The sequence below is a fragment of the Mustela lutreola genome, chromosome 4 (genome assembly GCF_030435805.1).
Source record: "Mustela lutreola isolate mMusLut2 chromosome 4, mMusLut2.pri, whole genome shotgun sequence".
Taxonomy (NCBI): Eukaryota; Metazoa; Chordata; class Mammalia; order Carnivora; family Mustelidae; genus Mustela; species Mustela lutreola.
In genome coordinates this window covers 72,725,074-72,743,741 of record NC_081293.1, presented here as the reverse complement: position 1 = coordinate 72,743,741, position 18,668 = coordinate 72,725,074, and the positions used below count along the sequence as shown (strand labels likewise).

Sequence of the window (18,668 nt, the reverse complement as noted above, 5' to 3'; positions counted from 1 at the left end):
TAGAAAAGGCAGAAGAATATATCACCCAATGAATATGAGAAAAACTGACATAAATGCAACAGACATCAAGTTCTTCTGTGCTAGAGGAAATGTTCAGTAATGGTGCTCAAAATAGTCCTCATTAGTGTCCTATCTGTATTAAAAATATCAGCATTCATTTGGTCCTTACAGTATCCGTAACATTTGACAGTAAAAATAAACATTAAAGTCGTCATGACGGCCAATGTTTTCCTATTTTCCAAAAGTCAGTGCTTGGCCTTACTGATTACTTGGTACAAGGTATACAGTTGAGCAGAATTTAGATAATTCTAAACCAATTCTTTTGGTTTCATTGAGGTAGCTGCTACACCACATTTTTTGAAACACATAAACATGGCAACACTGCTGATGATTTTTCTACTATTAAACTTATAATGATTATTTGCAGTGTTCAACTTTATAATCCATTATCTTCATGGAATATATACTTTTTCTAGGCAAAAAAGTTTACAGTATCACCCCCGTACTAATGGTGAGGTACTTTCGCACAATGGGGACTTCACTGTGTTCTAGATGCATGGGACACAGCAAATGGCCTTTTCAAATTGTGAAGCATTTGTCTCAGAACATTCTGGCAATTGGAATTTGACTTCAGGCTAACATGTGCCTTAATAACATTGGGAAGCAGTTGTGGGCTCCACAGACCCCCTCCAAATCTCTGATCTGTCACTCTGCGTATCTGAGGGACCACAGATGATTCAAGCATCATGAGATGGGGGTGGTGGTAAAAATAAAGCTTCTGGGAGTCCTTGATTCTGTAGTAAAGCCCCTTTATGGACGAGCTGGTGCTCTCGAATGTGGAAGGTGAAGTTCTGGTGTAAGCTGGTGACAGCTTCCTTGGCCTTTCTCATACACTAAGCCCCCAGAAGCTTCCAGGCCATTTAGACAAAGTTTACAGCAACAGAGTTTCAGAGGAGACCCAAGTACTTTCTGAAAATGTTTCTTGCAGACAGGCGCTGACAGGGGGAAGAGTAAGTTATTCTGGAATCTTTGTCAGAACACTAATGTCAAGACAGAGGAAAGACAGTCCGATAGAGCTCACACTCAAAAGGTTCTCCCCAGAGGAACTCTGATGGTCTCTGGTGTTTTTCCTATGAAGTAGAAGGATAGAAATGGATTTTATGTAGACACAATGTCACACGCACACACACACACATGCACACACATGCACACACACACTTCAATTTGGAAAATACTTGGTGAGCTCTTAATTTGTGCCATCCTACACAACAAGGGAAGTGTGTGAAGAAATGATTGAATATTGGTGTTCTAGAGCAGTACTAATAGAAATGTGATGTGAGCATTATAGGTAATGTCACATTTTCTGGTAATCACATGGAAAAAAAAAAAGGATAAAATGAAATACTATGCAGCCTTAAGGATGAGATCTTACAATTTGTGACAACATGGGTAGACCTGCCAGGTGTCCTAAGTGAAAGAAGTCTGATCAAGACAAATACCATAGGATTCTGCTCCTAACCCTAAGAACAAAAAATCTAAATAAACAAATGGATAAACAGGCAAGTACAATCAGAGGTATAAGAACACATTGATGGTTACCGGATGGGAGGGGGTGGGATTGAGCCAGAGGGTTGAATGGGGAGGGAGGTAGAGGCTTCCACTAATGGAGTGAAGAAGTCCTGGGGATGAAGGGTACAGCACAGGGAATATGGTCCCTGATACTGTAATATTGTTACATGTTGACAGATGGTAAGTACATGTGTGTACATAGCATAACATAGAAGTTGAATCACTGTTGTACACCTGAAAGTAATGTCACATTGTGCATCGGCCATACAAAAGTAAAAATAAGAAAGCCAAAAAAAAAAAAGTGTAACTTCTAGAGTACATTTTTCCTTAGTACATCAAACATTTTTAACATGTAATCAGTATAAAAATATAAGACACTTTATATTCTCTTTTCATAGAGTCTTTCAAATTCTGTGTGTAATTTATGCAGACAGCACATTTCAATTACCATTAGCCTTATTTTAAAGACTCCATGACCACATGTAGCTAGTGGCTATCCTACTGGACAGCAAATACTTAGAATTATCAAAGGCTAGGGAAATAGAAAGAAGACTACAAAATACTTGGAAATGCCCGAAAGGGGAAAAAGAATAAAAATAACTGATTTGAGTCTTGCCAGGATGAATGAGCATTTTGGGAGACAAGCAGGTAGGAAGTGCCTCTGGTTTCAGGGATCAGCTTCAGCATGAGCAGGGGCCTGGGGTAGATTAGCATGAACTTGCAGGGTGTGGGCCAAGCTTGAGGGCGGGAGACTTGGGAAATGCCACTAGGTCTGCCTATGGAATTTGAACTCTGTCTTGGAAATACCAAGTGTCAATTTCTTTAAGTACTGGTGAGTATGTCACAGAAAATTAGAAACCAAACAAGACATGAAACATGTTGTACTTACTTATCTAGCAAAGTAAGCCCATTGATCAACTTTTTGTTCATCATGATGAAATATACACAACCTTTAACATATTCTCATCATTTTGAAGCAGGCAGTTCAGCGTGTTAAGTACATTGATACTGCTGTGTAGCCCTCACTATCGTCCATCTGGGGGATGTTCATCTCATCCTGAGCTGAAACTGTCTCCATCAAGCACCACCTCCCTATCCTCAGCCCCAGCCCCTGGTAACCACAATTCTATGTGCTGTCTCCATGAATCAGATGATTCTAGGTACCTCATGGCAATGGCATCATGCAATGCTTATCTTTCTGTTTCTGGCTTATTTCACTTAGTAGAACATTTTCAGTGTTGCCTGTGATGTAGCCTGTATCAGTTTTTCACTCCTTTCATAAAGCTGCATCATCTTCCATTGTATATATAGGCCACATCTTAGATATTCTTTTATTCTTTGAAGGACATTTGGGTTGTTTGAATCTTTAGACTGTGGTGAATAATGCTGGTGTGAACAGTAGTGTACAAGTAACTATTCATTCCCTGTTTTCCGTTACTTTAGGTATATAGCCAGACACAGGATTGTTGGATCCTATGCTAAATCTGTTTAATTTTTTAAAAGAACGACTTTACTGTTTTCCATGGTGTCTCCACCATTGCCCATTCCCACCAGCAATGCATAAGAGTTCTAATTGGTTCACATCTTTGCCAAAGCTTACTATTTTTATAAGAATAGCCATCCTTATGGGTGTGAAGTGGTCTCTCATTGTGGTTTTGATTTGCATTTCCCTAATGTTTAGTGGTGCCCTCCATCTCTCCTTGTCCTTATTGGCAAGTACAGGGACTGTGGATTGGCCTCTGAAGGTAGGAGGAGAGGCAGTTTTTCAAGAGTGAACCTTTACTTCAGAGTCTGATGCCATCTCTGGGTAGAGTGTCAGAATTGAGTTGAATTGTGAAACACCAAACTGGTGTCCTGAGAGTTGCTTGTTGCTGTGGGGAATCCACTGCCCCTCACCCACCTTGCCTCATTAGAATTAATACCAGAACTTCCGTACCTCCCATAGGCCCTGTATCGAAGTAACATCAATATGGGGATTAAGCCTATAACTTTTAATTTGGGGGGAGACCTATTCCATCCACAGCACCAGGTGAAGAACCCTAGCTTAGGAGAGGTCTTCTGCAGAGCCTTGAATCAGCCCTACTCAACTCTTCCCCACTGGGAGTAGGGGAGTCTGGGAGGCCTTAGCTGCGTACTTCAAGCCCCAAATACTTCCCCCTGCTGGTACTCACTTTTTTTAAAAAGATTTTATTTATTTATTTGACAGATCACAAGTAGACAGACAGGCATGCAGAGAGAGAGAGAGAGAGAGAGAGAGAGAGAGAGAGAGAGAGAGGAGGAAGCAGGCTCTCCGTTGAGCAGAGAGCCTGATGCAAGGCTTGATCCCAGGATCCTGGGATCATGACCGGAGCTGAAGGCAGAGGCTTTAACCCACTGAGCCACCCAGGTGCCCCTGGTACTCACTTTTGATGTGCTATTTGAGTACAGGACCAGGAGATGGTGAGCCTTTGCTGTAAAGGGCCAGATACTATCTGTCAAAATGACTCCATTCAGCCAGAGACCATATGGAAACAAATGTGCACGGCTGTATTCTAATCAGGTGTTTTATGGGCACTGAAATTTGTTTCCTTGTAATTCTCAAGTGTCATGAAATATTTTTCTTTTTAAGAATTTCAGCCATTTAAGAATGCAAAACCCATTCATAGCTAGCGTGCTGTATAAAAACTGACCATGGGCCTGGTCTGGCATGGACCACAGTCTGGTGGCCTCTGTTCTGGATGACAAGTTGCTTAAAGGCAGGAGCTGTATGTTAGCTTTCTATCCCTTATATATAGCACCAGTGTTGGCTAGATATAAATAAATATGTATAAAATAAGTATGGGCTGAATCAATATTTGAGATTATAAGTGTTGTATACCCACATGCTTTCTCAGTATTCATCCAAAATTTGAACTGAACAGTGGGTGATTCCCCACTGAAATTTAAGCCAAGCCCGGACTGGTGACTGGAGTCTAGCAGTTTTGTGGCTCCCCCTCCCATAGTCCAGCAAATTCAAGGCTATTTGAAGGTGTTCTTGATGGACTCCTACACTTGGAGATCTCAGAGGAATGGTAACTGGCCTGAGTTCCATGTGGCCTTAAACTGAAGAAATGATCCCTGTTTCAGCGGAGTATTTTAGATACATACTTGAACAGAAAGGAAACGTTCCCAACACTTTCTCTGCTTAATGCCCTTGAGACTTACATGTTCAACAACTGTAATCATGGTGAAAATCACAGGAACTTTATTTTTCAAGTGCTTATTCCCTACAGAGATGAATACACAACTTAAAATCAGAGGTACATAGAAAGTTTTTTTTTTTTTTTTAATTTTTTTTCAAATGGTCTGCAAGTTATGGAGGGGAGACTTAACACTCCAGCCTTCTCTGAAGAAGAAAGACGTTAATCACAACTCGAATATAACCACCTTCTTGGTAACAAGGTAAGGTGATTATTAGTCATGCTTGCCCACCTGTGAAATGCTAACTTGACTAATAGGTTTATCAGCTGAATACAGAAAAGGTTTTGGCATCTCGCCCAAGCCCAAGGTCATGGACAAATTTGCAATCTCGCCAAGCCATGTTCATTATCACGTAAAATGTCTGAAACCATTTTTACGTAGAGACATTCCAGTAGCCCGTGTAAATGGGAATCAGAAGATAAAATGGAATTACGGAATTCTGTGAAGTTATTTTTAGACCTTCTCTTGCAATACATGGATTCAGAGGCCTGATTAAAATATCTAAACCGAATTAATGTAACATGAGAGGCCACCTAGGCTTATTTTTTTCCTTAGGTGAACTTAATGTACATAAGTTGCATTAATTAGACAGATAGCTTTTCACTTGATAAGTATTGGGTCTGATTTCTTGAGTGGGGAGAAGTTACAAGAAATGAGGCATGGACTTTTCTCTGGGGGTACTTACAGACTTACTTGAGGAAACATGATCCAGACATAGCAGAGATGATGAACTGTAGTAAGAAGGTGCTCTAGACAGGGACACAGGCAGGGCAGAAAGCTGGCTCATCAGGAGGGACCTGGGACACAGCCTGGCCTCCAGGTATGAACTAGGACTCAGACTGTTGCAAATAACTTGGTCACAAGCTATACAAGAGTGCACGCATGCACACACACACACACACACACACACACACAAACTGACCCTCCTCACCTAACTCCTGAGTACCATGACCTGGGCTTGGTACCTACTCCTCCTTGTTGGAAACGGTGATCACTCTACATGGCCAGGACCATTTTCTCCATTTGGGTCCTGTCCCGCTCTGCCTCCCGGTTTTTACATAAAGTATCATTTGGCAGCAGTGCTGTTTTCTGCTCGACTTGGGTGCTTCCGAATCCAATTTCTGCCCCTCCTCGATGAGTCTCTATCAGCTATCCCTGTGTTTCTATCACTCAGTGTATACGAGCCAGTGGTAGAAATTTTTATATAGTGCCACCAGGAGGATGCCGGTGAAGTCTGTCCGCAGGGCAGAGCCCTCTCAAGTGGGTGGGCATCCCTGACTTCCGTAGACCGTCTGCTTCTAGTCAGTCCTTGAATGTGCAGTCCGGGATGCAGATCCTTGATAGTACAACTGTTTGCATCACCACTATTTTTAAAATAAAGTTAGTGTATCCTAATTCATCCTTCGGAGGAAGTCTTTGTATAGTGGAAATACCTAGGGACCGTTAGGAATGATGAGGACAGAATTGTTTTTTTCTTACATCAAAAACGTTTGAATGCTTGTATCTATGGTATTTTCTTCAATTCTACTTTTTTTCTTTATTTTGATTTTAAGATCTCTAGAGGCCTTCTGTTGGTTATCACACAAAACCCTGCTTCCTCTGCCTGGCTTCCAGGCCCCCCTGCCCCACAGTAACCTCTCAAATTATGGAGCAACCCCAGGGTACCTGGGCGGCTCGGTGGGTAAAGTATTGCCTTCAGCTCTGGTCATGATCTCAGGGTCCTGGGATCGAGTCCCTCATTGGGCTCCCTGCTCAGCGGGGAGCTTGCTTCTCCCTCTGCCTGCTGCTCCCCCTGCTTGTGCTTTCTCTGTCTCTCAAATAAACAAATTTAAAAAAAAAAAAAAAAAGAAAAGAAAGATAAAGAAAGACTATCTCTGCCTTTTCAGGCCATGGTATCCCTGTCTGGACTCCCCAGCCCAGGCCCCTTCCCAGTCCTGGACTTGTGCTCTCCCCTCCTGATTTCCCCTCCTCCATCTCTCCCCCAGCTCAGCTCCTGTCACTTCTGAAAGACTCTCCTTCTGGTGAATCTTTTCCTAAATGGGCAATCCTTCAAGGTCATGTCATCCAGTCTCGGGGTGAACAGGTGTTCTGGAAAGAAGCCTGGGTTGAGCCGAGGAGCTAGAATATAGCTGGAGAGCACCTGTGCCATGAGCTTTGCTTTTGATGATGGTTCATTTTTAAAGGCTGCTTGGCCCAGAGCCATGCGTACACCACCAGCCTTTGTGGCTTTGTTCATTTTCTCATTAACTGAGCACCTTTAATTCTCCAGTAAAGAGCAGGCTAAGGGACAAGTCATGTTCTAGTTTCTTAGTGTCACACAGTTCTGCGAGGAAATATTAGGTGAAACTCAAAGATAAGGGCTTTACTCTAGAATATGGTATTTCCTTTTTTATCTTTCCCTCCATTGCTCCGTGTTACTCAGTGTCCCTCCCCTCGTGTCACACCTGCAACCTAATACTCTGCACCCCCTCCCCTACACCCAGATCTCCATCCATCATGTTCAGGGGGCTTAGTGAGAAAGTTATCCTCTTCAATTTTTCCACATTTGGCTCACTGAACTAAACTGTCTCTACTCCCTTGTCTGGCTCCAACCCCTCCATCATGCTTACCTACCCCATCCCCCATGGGTATGTGCTGTGAATTGGCTTGCTTCACTTGTGTGTTAACTTAAAGTGTTGCTTATTGTGAAAATTTGCAAACATATATAAACAGCATAGTACAATAAGCGTCTTGTATGCCCACCACACAGATTGGGGTATGGAGACTTTTAGAGTATTCTTCTAAAACCTAAGCTTATCTCATGATATCAACCTGTTACCCTATAGCGTCTTTTTTCGAAAACTTGTCTCTTAGTAGATCAAATGGTTGTAATAGATCAAATGGTGAACTTCATGGTATTCTATTTCAACACTATTATTGTTAAAGACCGTGTACGTATGAGAATAGAAATTAAAATTCAACAAACCTATCTACTAGAAATTCACAGGACAACTTTGGGCACAGGTTAAATTTGCAAAAATAGGTTTCATGTAGAAAGCACTGTGCAATTATTTCTACTTTATTAAATTCACTCCATTAGCCTGAAGATTGAGTTTTCACCTCTACTTTTTACAATGAAAACGTGATCATTTGAATCATGAACACCATTCCAGGTAATTCCCAGGGAGTGTTATTAATTGTGAATCTTTCTGTCCATGTGATTGTTGCTCAGGTAGTCTTGAAATCACAAAATTTTTTCAGTGTGTACTTGGGCATTCCCATCCCCTAAGGACAGAAGACCACCAAGAATCTTCCTATTAGGTAATAACACTAAAAGGAAAAGTATGAACTACATTGTACCTTGTAAGAATACTTGGGTCCTTAACGAAATAGGACAGCGTGATGGTATCAGATGTAAATGAAGGTTCAGGCTCCCCAGGACTCCCCTGGGTCCCTTCTCTCTTCTGCGTAATGTGGTTCGTGGTTGAAATTGTCTGATTTTTTTTCCCTGTTATTTTTTTTTCTGTCCTCCAGCTCTTGTAAATGTGAAACTCTGGGCCATCGATCGACAATGTTTTCAAACGATCATGATGAGGACAGGACTCATCAAGCATACCGAGTATATGGAGTTTTTAAAAAGGTAGGATGCTTGATTTTCTTCTACCTAGGTTGCTAATTGTCTATCCAACCCTCTTGTCAGACATGCAGCCAGGGAAGGCTTTTGCCTTCCTCTCAAGCTGAAGACTGTGCAGGTTGGTGAAAGCAATGGGCTTCTTTGTTTCTGGTACCAGTTTCCATGACAGGTGATGAAGTCAGATCTTGAGAGTTTCACTGAACATTCTGAGGGAGGAGTGAGGCTCAGAGGAACAAAAGACAATTTGCTTGAACAAAAAGGGGACTGGAGTCCATCCCTAACTATTTATCAGTTAATATGTCTGTGGTCCCTCTTATTAAATCCTCTCCTGTGTAAAATTCCGTGTTAAAGGTCAGATGACAAAGATGGAAAAGTTCCAAGGTGAAGCTCATTATCCTTTAATCCTGAGTTTAATTTCCCAAATTAAATGTGTTTTATGTTTTAGTTCTGAAATATCAAAAGCTTTTCTTGATACAGGATATTATCATAATTCAGTATAGCATGGAAATTGGAATGAGAAAACAGCTTTTCAATTCTGAGGAATACGCTGATATTCACTGAAATGTCTGTCTTTGCCTCTAAGCTTCATTTAAAGAAAACACACGATATCATTAAAAGGAATATTGACAGCTTTTTTTTCCCCTCAAATAGCGTGTTTTCTTTTGAAAACTGAACCATTTTTAAATAGTGATAGATTACTTGCTAAAGAGATGGTGTAGTGTCGCTTAAGATCTTTTTTTTTTCAGAGCTAGAATATTAAACCAGCTTTCTCATTTAATATTTTCTTGGTGAAGAAATGGTTTTAGTGGAGCTAAAAAAAAATTAAAATCCCATTTCATTTCAGTGATATATCATGATAGATATCAGTTACATTTTCTTAGGCAATTTTAATAGTGAGTACTTGAGTATTTTATGTAATTTATTTCCTGATTCATTCTTCATACATTTTTCATTTCCACATAATTCCTTATATTCCTGCTAAAGGGACAATAAACTTCTAAGTTGATATCAAGTAATAATATATTAAAATATAACTATCAGTAGAGGGTTGGGCTTTTTCTGGAACATGATTGGGTGAAACCCTTAGAAGTAGAAATGTAATTTTCAGTTTGGAGTGGAGTACAGCTTGCAAGGAAATTATTCAGGTGCTGTGTGTACATGGGTGTGCATATGCGTGAGTACATCGATACAGAGGTGTGATTATATTGGTATGTGTGCGGGGCAATAGAAAGAGAACAGAGAGACAGGAGAGACTGAAGAAATAAAAACTTGAAAAATGTAAAATCCAAGTGCAAGTTACTGATTTCTGATGCAGCCCTAATAGAGAAAGATCCCAAGTGGTGGTTGGTAAAATCCTTGCCTGGGGTGTGGAGCCTGTTCTGTCTCATGGACCAAAGCACTGGGCACTTGGAATGTAGATTTCTACTTCTGTAGTTTTGTTGTCTCAAGGAAATGGAGTAAGTGTCTGTGCTCTCTTCCGTGACCTGCAAGAACTTTTTTAGAGGTGCTCAAGTTCAGGCGATAAAGTCTCACTCTGTCGGTGTTGGTGTTACTCTTCTGAGCATGCATATACTTTGATTTTTTGGGTGTTCAGAGCTGTGTCCCTTGGTTATCTGCTCTGACAGTTCAAACCTTCAGCAATAAAGGTTGGTTCTCCAGAGTGTGAAAACACATCTGGTTGGCCAGTTAGAGCAGATGACATTTAGCTGGTTGGATGAGAGGTAGGTACTTTCCCTGCAGCAACTTGGCAAAGCATAGGGTCCCTGTCATTTGTGAAGACAACACTGGGCTGGAAGCCCAAAAAGGGGATGCAGGGACCAGTGTTGGCCTGGGGCTGGCTTTCATATTCCTAAGTGATGACTCTGCCTACCTGGTTCTCTCTAACCTTCCGGAGGCTCACCGCTGCTCTTGAATTATGTTCAGCCTCATTAGCTGGATATTCAAGGCACTGTCACAGCCTCCGCTCCTGCTCTTCCAGCCTGGGGTCTTCTCGCAGTGGGCAAACCCAACAGTTCTGTCTGCCCAGGCAGTCCCTCAGTCCCTGTGCTTTCAGACAGCTCACTACCTCTGTGCCCTGTTCTTTGTTCTTCCCATTAGTGTTCAAGATTCAACAAAAAGCTGCCTTCCACATATACTAACATCCACCAAGAAGTAATGTTTCCCTTGTTTGAACTTCATGTCTACCATGTGTTTCAATCACCTTGTTTCATTGTAATCGAATTACTAAACTTCTACTTCTAGGCTATAAACTTCTCCTAAGCATCTTGGTATTCTTCTTCAGCACAAAACTTTATTTTATAGATAGGTAATTTATAGGACTATAAGGATGGGATCAGTACACATTTTTCAGAGTGCAAAGACAAAGGGAGTTGAGGACTTCTTAAAGAAAATAGAAGTTAAAAATGTCCGAGACTTACAGCATAGTATTAAACCAAGCATAGGCATCTTCTAAGCTTGGGCCCTGTACTGTTGCACAGGTTGTACATTCATGAAGCTAAATTAGTAAATAATACTCCTCTCTCCTTCACATTCCTGGGTTAACTATACTTGCTACCATTTACTTTGCAGGGCAGTTACAAGTTGTGTACAACACCCAAAAGGAAATATGGATACTCTAAAAAACTTAGATGACCAAACTTAATTAAAATTTCCTATCATAACTTAATTTTTTTTATTTCCTTACTTTTAAAAAGATTTTACTTATTTGAGAGAGAGATAGTACAAGTAGGAAAGAGGGAGAGGAGAAGCAGACTCCCCAGTGAGCAGGGAGCCTGATGTGGGGCTTGGTCCCAGGACTCTGGGATCATGACCAGAGTGGAAGGCAGTTGCTTAACTGAGACACACAGGTGCCCCTATTTTCCTATTTTTTTTTTAATTCACTTATTTTGTATCATGTAAAATTTTAAGTTTTAGGTAGTCAAGTCAACCAAATTTTTCCTTTATGACTTTATGTATAGAAAAACTCACTTAATTGTATTAGAAAAATATGGACTAATACTTTGAGGTTCTCTGTGGCAAACTGTGTGTTTGGGGGAGGTGCTGTTTTCCTCTAATGTGCTTGCTAAATAATTCAACTCCAGTTTTCTACCATAGTTACTGTATACTGTGTATTTTGTTAAGGAGTTAAAGCAATTGCGATAGTGGGAAAATAACCAATCAGGCTGAAAGGAGATGATCCCTGGTCACTGCTCCTCTCCTCATGCCACTCTTGCTCTTCGTTTTCCTAAACAAGCAATAGGTTTAGAGGGTGGGGAAAGGGGACACACCAGGCGTACAGATGGACTGCCAAAATGCAAAGATTTTTCTAGATTGTCAAAATTGGCTCTTATTTTCATTCCAGTGCCTTTACCCATTTTGTGGCTCTCAGTCTTGGGTCTTGCTTGGTTCCTTTTCACTCTTAAATGCCATAGCAAACTCTGATTCTACATCTTTAATCCTATTTAGCCATTTATCTTTTATGCCTTTTTGACAGTCCCCAATGCAAACACAGATGTTTCTCTGCAAGCCTAGCACACAAAAAACAAAAACAAAAACAAAACAAAACAAAAAATTCAAATGGGAGTGCTGCGAAGTAGGGCATGATTATTCTAGGTCCTGTGGTGATTTTGCCAGTTGTGAGCCTTTCCATCCTTTCTGGCTACTGGAACATGGTGTTTTGTTAGATGGATTCTGAAAAATGAGCCAAATAACTGCCAGAGTTAATTTGTGTTTCCTTTTTCTGAGCATATTCTCTGCACCACTCTTGGCACTGGCTTCTCTTGCAGAGGGACAGGAGAATACGGCTGTGTGATCACTGGGTAGGCTTGTGGAACTGGGATGATATTACAGCCATGACTATGAACCTCTATTGATGTCACATGCCTTACTGAAAAAGGAGAGACAGGGACCACTTGGAATTCAGGCTCCTGAGTTGACCCTGTTCATCCTCAGAAAACAGTCTTTATTCAATAAGGGGTCTTGGTAAGGCAGGTGGGCTCATATCCTCTTTCTGCACAAAACCTTTGCATGGCTTCTGAGTACCCCCAAGATAAAGCCTGGGTCTTTGAAACCCTGCCTTCCAGGGCTGCTTCTGGCCTTCCCTGATTCTTAGCATCATCCCTCTTCTTCATTTTCTCATTCTCTCTGCTCCAGTCCTGGAGTGGTCTATCAAGGCCCCCTGCCTCTGTGTGCCATGGCCCCTTGCTGCAGAGCTCAGCCCGAGTTTCCTCACTTTTAGAATGGATGTATTTCCCAGGGTGATTTGTAGTATGGTGCACAGAGTGTAGCTGGTGAGGCAGGAAAAAACAAATCTGATTCTCCCTCAAACAATTAGAAATCTCTGATTTGCCTTTTCTGAGGTGAAAGAGTCATTGAGGGTACTAGCCACCAAGATTCGTTTCTATTCTCCATAAACTGAATTGTGAAGTTGGGAGATTTTGAAGGTATTTGACTTTTTGGATCCCAGTGGACTCTCTAGTCATAAAGAACTTGGAGGTATTTTTCAATTAAAGCTAACCATTTGGATCTTTAGGCAGAAGGGGTAGAACTTCTCCAGGAATTCCTGATCAGTGGAAGCTAAGTGGTAACAGTCTGAAGTGATGGCTCCTGTGTGGGCCTTAGGGACATACACGTTTGGAGTCAACTTTACGCCATCCTGTTGGTATCAGAATGACCTTCACTCTGAGGATAACTTCATGTTGGGTTGGGTACATGACTTGTCTATAGTCTATACTTGGGCCAAAACATCCTGAAACTTCTTTCATTCCTGGACGTGTTTATTACCTGATAGTTCTGGCCACCCCTGCCACCAGCAGGGGCCTATGTAATGAGGCATCTTAATCCTAGAAGAGTTAAAAAATTAGATTCAGAAAAAAATCTAAGACAGGATGTAACTTAATTTTTGTGCCCCACTTACAGGTGAAGAAACTGCATCTTGAACCAAAATAAGCTCATGTTTAGTTAGACCCAGCTCAGACTGGAACTCAGGTTCTGGATTTCCGTTCTGAGATCTGTGCCATATGTAGACTCTGGCCCCTGATGTGCATTCCAACGGAAGCTCCTCACTAGGGCAAACTTACTGTGGCGTGGGTTAGTCATACTTTTTTCCCTGTTCTCCATAAAGATAGCCTACTTAAGTAACTTATTTGATAATCATGTTGACTTTTATTTTCTTCTTATACTCTACATGTTTTTACTTTGAAACTCGGAATAATGAGATTGCTAGAACCCTTGCAGATTTTCCTTCTCCAACCTAATTTGAAACCCAAATAATTTCATTTTTCACATGACTCTATTCAATGGTTACTCCTGAGATTTATATTTTATCCTACATCATACTTATTAAAGTATAGTCAGGGAGATTTAGAGTTCACAGAGTGGATAACCTGGTAAGGGATAGGAGAGGTCACTCACTTTGCTTCCTGAGTCCCCGATTGAGTTGCCCAAAGTCACATGGAGAATTGACTCTATAATTGACCCTATATCCAGCTCTGTGCTCCCAGGAAAATTGGAAATTCAGCTGTCCTACAATGTCACCTGTCTCCTGTTCAGGACCTCCAGGGTAAAATTCTCCATTATCTTTACTAAATACATTTTCTAATGTTTCACAATTGTTCTGGGATATTTAGATTTCTGTTAAAATTTTTTTGTTGAAATACAGTTGACACACATTTGTCTCGGGTGTACAACACAGTGAGTCCACATCTCTATTCGTTACGCTACACTCCCCACAAGCAGAGCTTCCATCTGTCACCCTCCAACACTACTCTGGTATCATGGACTGTATTCCCTGTGCTGTAACTTCCATTCTCCTGATTTACTCATTCCTTGAGAATAATCGGTAGTACTCCTGCTACAGTCTGATTCTCCATAGAAGGGGAAAGGAGCTGCACACAGCTGTACTTGCCATGCTAATCTGACAGGACAGATGTGGGGTGAGGCCTGAAAAGTCCTTTTTAACAATTTCTCGGCTAATTGTCCTGCTGCTAAGCTGGGAGCCATTTTTGGAGAACCACTGAGTTAGGACAGAAGATGAAGGGAGAATACATATTTAAAATATTTGAAGTGTTTGTATGACTTACAGATGGAAGAGTGCTGCTTTGAATTGTGGCTTCACCATTTAAAGATAAATAGTCTTAGTCAAGTTTCTTTGAGCTTTAGCTTAGTTTCTACCAGGCAAAAAAGAGGGGATCCTCCCACTCTGAGGGATTATAATTAGGAAGTAAGATATAAAATGTTTAAGCAGGTACCAAGCAGTGTTGAAAATGCTTGATGTATTTAATCCTCAACAAAAATCTATAAAGTGAGTGCTAACATAATTTCCATTTTATGGATAAGAAAACTGAGGCCATAACGTTGCAAAGCCAGTCAGGAGTAGAGGCCATAGCTTCAGAGCCATTATTCCTAGACTACACCATACTGGCTGAGGCAGTACTCCTGGACTTAGACTGGTTCTGGAACTGCAGGCTGTTCATTAGATCTAATGTGTTGTTGCTCTCCTCAGCAAACTGGCCTATACCTGGCCCAGAGATTGGGGCAGTTGGTTGACTTTGTTCTTGGTGTGCCCGGATTTCTTCTCTGTACTTTTCTTTTCCCCCTCCCCGCTTCTTTTTATTAGAGACATACAGAGCACAAGCAGGGGGAACCGCAGGCAAAGGAGACGCAGGCTCCCTGCTGACAACAAGGAGCCTGATGCAGGACTAGATCCCAGGACCCTGGGATCGTGACCTGAGGTAAAGGCAGATGCCCAGCCGACTGAGCCACACAGATGTCCCTTCATTGTACTTCTCTAATAGTGCCTTTCCCTCAAACTTCAGCAATCTTTGGTTTGCTCTTACCACCCCCACCCACCCATTTATTGCTTATTGCTTATTGCTCTAAGCAATAAATGCTCCGTGATAGTATAAGAGATGTCAGTTGGCTGACCGCGCTGAGTAACAGTGATGATGCCCTAGAATTGCCCTCCTCCACGGAGGGGCCTTGTGTTACATGGAGAGCCACCACCTGTATGGAAGCAGGCACCATCATTTCTCAAACAGTTATTAAATGACCAAGAGCCAGAATCCTCGTCTCCTGGTGTCAAATGTCAGGCAGCGATGTTTCTGGCCTGGGTTCCTTTCTGTCTCCCACCTGGAGCATGTCAAGCACAGGAGGGGGGTCTCAAAGACCCATTCTTGCTTACCCTGTGTTCTGTGATCTTTTGAGCAACTGGGCATTTAGATGTTTATTGACAGTATCTTTGGCATACTTTAGCCTGAAGAAATCAAGATACTACTTTGGGGGCATGAATTATGTAAAGAGCCACAACGTCGTCTAATGAACTGGAGCTATCTGTGGAACACCAAAACCTTGATCCCACTTTGCCTACATTTTTCCTCTTCTTGTGTACCGGGAGAGATGGTAACGGAAGGCTTCTATGGAAATAGTTTGAGGGATTTTAGATTTTATTCTTTAGTTTTAAAGAAGTTACCTACTAAGCTCTTAAGCTTTGAGCTTTAGTAGAGTTTTTCTAGAAGATTGTGAAACCTGCGTTAGAATTTAGCCTGACAAAGCTGGCAGAGTTCTAATTTGAAGGGAAATAATGCAGGGAATGAACAAGGAAGGGCTGTGTCCCCCATGTTCATCAGCCTGTTCAGTCCCTGCTGTGGAAGGAGGTCCATTCTAATTAAAGAGGACACCAGGAGCAGATAAATGTAAAAGTGGCCTTCCATTTCAAGATGTCATTGAGCATTTGCACAAATGACTCCATATTATCTTTAAAAGACAGGTAGGGGCACCTGGTGGCTCAGTTGGTTAAGCATGTGGCTTGATTTTGGCTTAGGTCATGATCTTAGGGTCTTGAGATCAAACCCCACATCCTGGCTCTGCCCTGGGTATAGAATCTGCTTGAGATTCTCCCTCAGTCCCTCCCACTTATGTGCCCTCTCTATCTCAAATCTTAAAAAAAAAAGTGTAATCTTTGATTCTTGAATATTATATATTGATTATAATAATTCTGTATGTGTCCTATATAATTTCCCATCCACATGTGTAAATTTATTTTTTTTTTAATTTAAAACTTTTTTTTTTTATTTGACAGACAGATCACAAGTAGGCAGAGAGGCAGGCAGAGAGAGAAGGGGAAGCAGGCTCCCCGCTAAGCAGAGAGCCCAATGCAAGGCTTGATCCCAGGACCCTGGGACCATGACCTGAGCCAAAGGCAGAGGCTTTAACCCACTGAGCCACAAAGGCACCCCATGTGTAAATTTATGCTGATGCTTGCATATAAGAGGATACCTGATCATGGTGTTTGTGTCTAAAATCACTCACTGAAGTCAGTGAATCTTCTGTAGATTATCTTGCCCAGTCCTGGAGAAGATGAGGCCTTAGCTGAGGGACTTGTGTCAACTCTCCTGGACTCTGGGCTTGCAGGCATGTGTCTCTTTTCAGATGGTAGGCTAAATTTGCATCCCCATATCCCTGATGATAGTTTCTCAACACCCTGGGGGTTACAAAGCTAAAGCAATGTGACAAAGTTGGATAGTCCTCCATTTTGTTTCTGAACCTTATGAATCCTTCCTGTAGCCAGGCTCCTTTCATTTCTGATTCTTGCACATGGAGCTGACTTTGGTTCATCTGAGAGGAAGTCCTTGTCCATACAGGGATGATTCTGTAATGACCAGGTCCAGAAGGACCCCCTGAGCGGCTGGGGAAATGAAGAAGAGAGGCTTCTGACATCCCAGCCACCTGGATTTCGCCACTTGATAGAGAAACCCACTTCCCCACAGTTGAAGAGGAATCCAGGGGTCTGGATGGGGATGAGGAAAAAACTGTCCAAGTCCCATCCGGAAAGAGGAGAGAACATCAGTTGTCTTAGAAAAAGCAAGAAGTGGAATGTGGATCCTAGGTCCTATTTTGAGTTTGCTGTGATTTTGCTCCTGTTCTGCTTTGGCTTAGAATGAGGTTAGTGGTTAATCTATTTCCCAATGGGCTTCACCAGGGTGAATTCCTAAGCTGAGCAACGGGCTGCCGAGCGCTATGGGCATCTCCAAACAGACTGCCCTGCTTCTCTGCCTTGCGGAGGGAGCAAAGGAACGGCAACCCATCCGAGGGAGCACCTGGCATGATGTTTGGTGCCAGAAATAGGGGCTGAGTTGTGAACACTCCCCCACAGTGCGAGTGTTTGCATAGCAGTGGAGGAAATCAGGGAGAAAACATAAACAAGAACAAAATGGCCTGCACCTGCTACTTTACATATATCATCTTACTTGATTTTGATGAGCTCCTTTGAGGGTGCTGGTGTTCTCCCCAATTGATTTGAGGAGGTGACTGGAGTTACAAGAATGAACGATGGTCCACCATCACCCAGCCGGATTCCAAATCAGGCCCACGCCCGAAGTCCTTGTGCTCTTCTTCACATGTGGCCAACCCCCTGCAAAGGGGGTAATATCAGAAAAATCAGTAGTTCAGTATTTAGTGTTTCTTTCCTCTAATAGAATGGACGTGTTTACTGATGAGCTTGTAAATTCAATGCAAATATAAATAATGCTGCCCCCCCCCCAATTGTTGGAAAAGTATTTCTTGACACATTTGAACCATTGCAAAATTTCCTCATGGTTTTGTGTGTGATCTTCCATCCACATATGAATCTTTAGGTTTTAAACTACTTAGGAACAGAGGAAGATATATGGCATATGAAACACATGCCATTTTAAAATTTACCTTGTATGTATACAGTAAGTGGTGGCGTGTTTATACTGAAGCCTAGGACGATACCAACTGAGCAACATGACTTGGGTTTTCCTGCAAATATACAGAGACTTTAAAGTGATTTAGTTCTCTTCAAGGAATTAAATGAATTTTACTTTCCCATTTGACTGGATGGGGTCCAGTGGGTAAACATCGTATTCCATGTTTGGGGAAAAACTCCTTAAGTGCTCTAGTCTGTTGTACAAACACAGACACATCAAAGTTGCCTTTGAGGATGGATTTGTTTTCTTTTTCTCTGTGAGAGAAATCCACAAGAAATGTAACACAAGCATGGTCAAGATTTAGTTCCGTAAAAGAAAACTATTACACTTAAAGGATTTTAATTCCAGAGAATTCAGAATTCTTCACATTCTTTTTCTTAATGGTAAAGTTGAGGTACATACGACATATGATCAACATCTGTCTTTTTTACAATTTAAACCAGTGTATTTGCTATGTTAAAAATAATCCTGGGGCGCCTGGGTGGCTCAGCAGTTTAAGCCTCTGCCTTCAGCTCAGGTCATGATCTCGGGGTCCTGGGATCGAGCCCCGCATCGGGCTC

At 41.8% G+C, this 18,668-nt stretch overlaps 1 protein-coding gene across 2 annotated transcripts in view; it reads left to right on the top strand.

Moving 5' to 3' along the window:
* PRKG1 (protein kinase cGMP-dependent 1) overlaps window positions 1–18,668 on the top strand; it is a 1,263,025-nt gene that overhangs the window by 793,046 nt on the left and 451,311 nt on the right. For both annotated transcript variants that reach the window (XM_059170234.1, XM_059170233.1), the window contains exon 4: window positions 8,302–8,407. In XM_059170234.1, coding sequence (XP_059026217.1) covers window positions 8,302–8,407 — 106 coding nt within the window. The remainder of the gene's footprint in view (window positions 1–8,301; window positions 8,408–18,668) is intronic.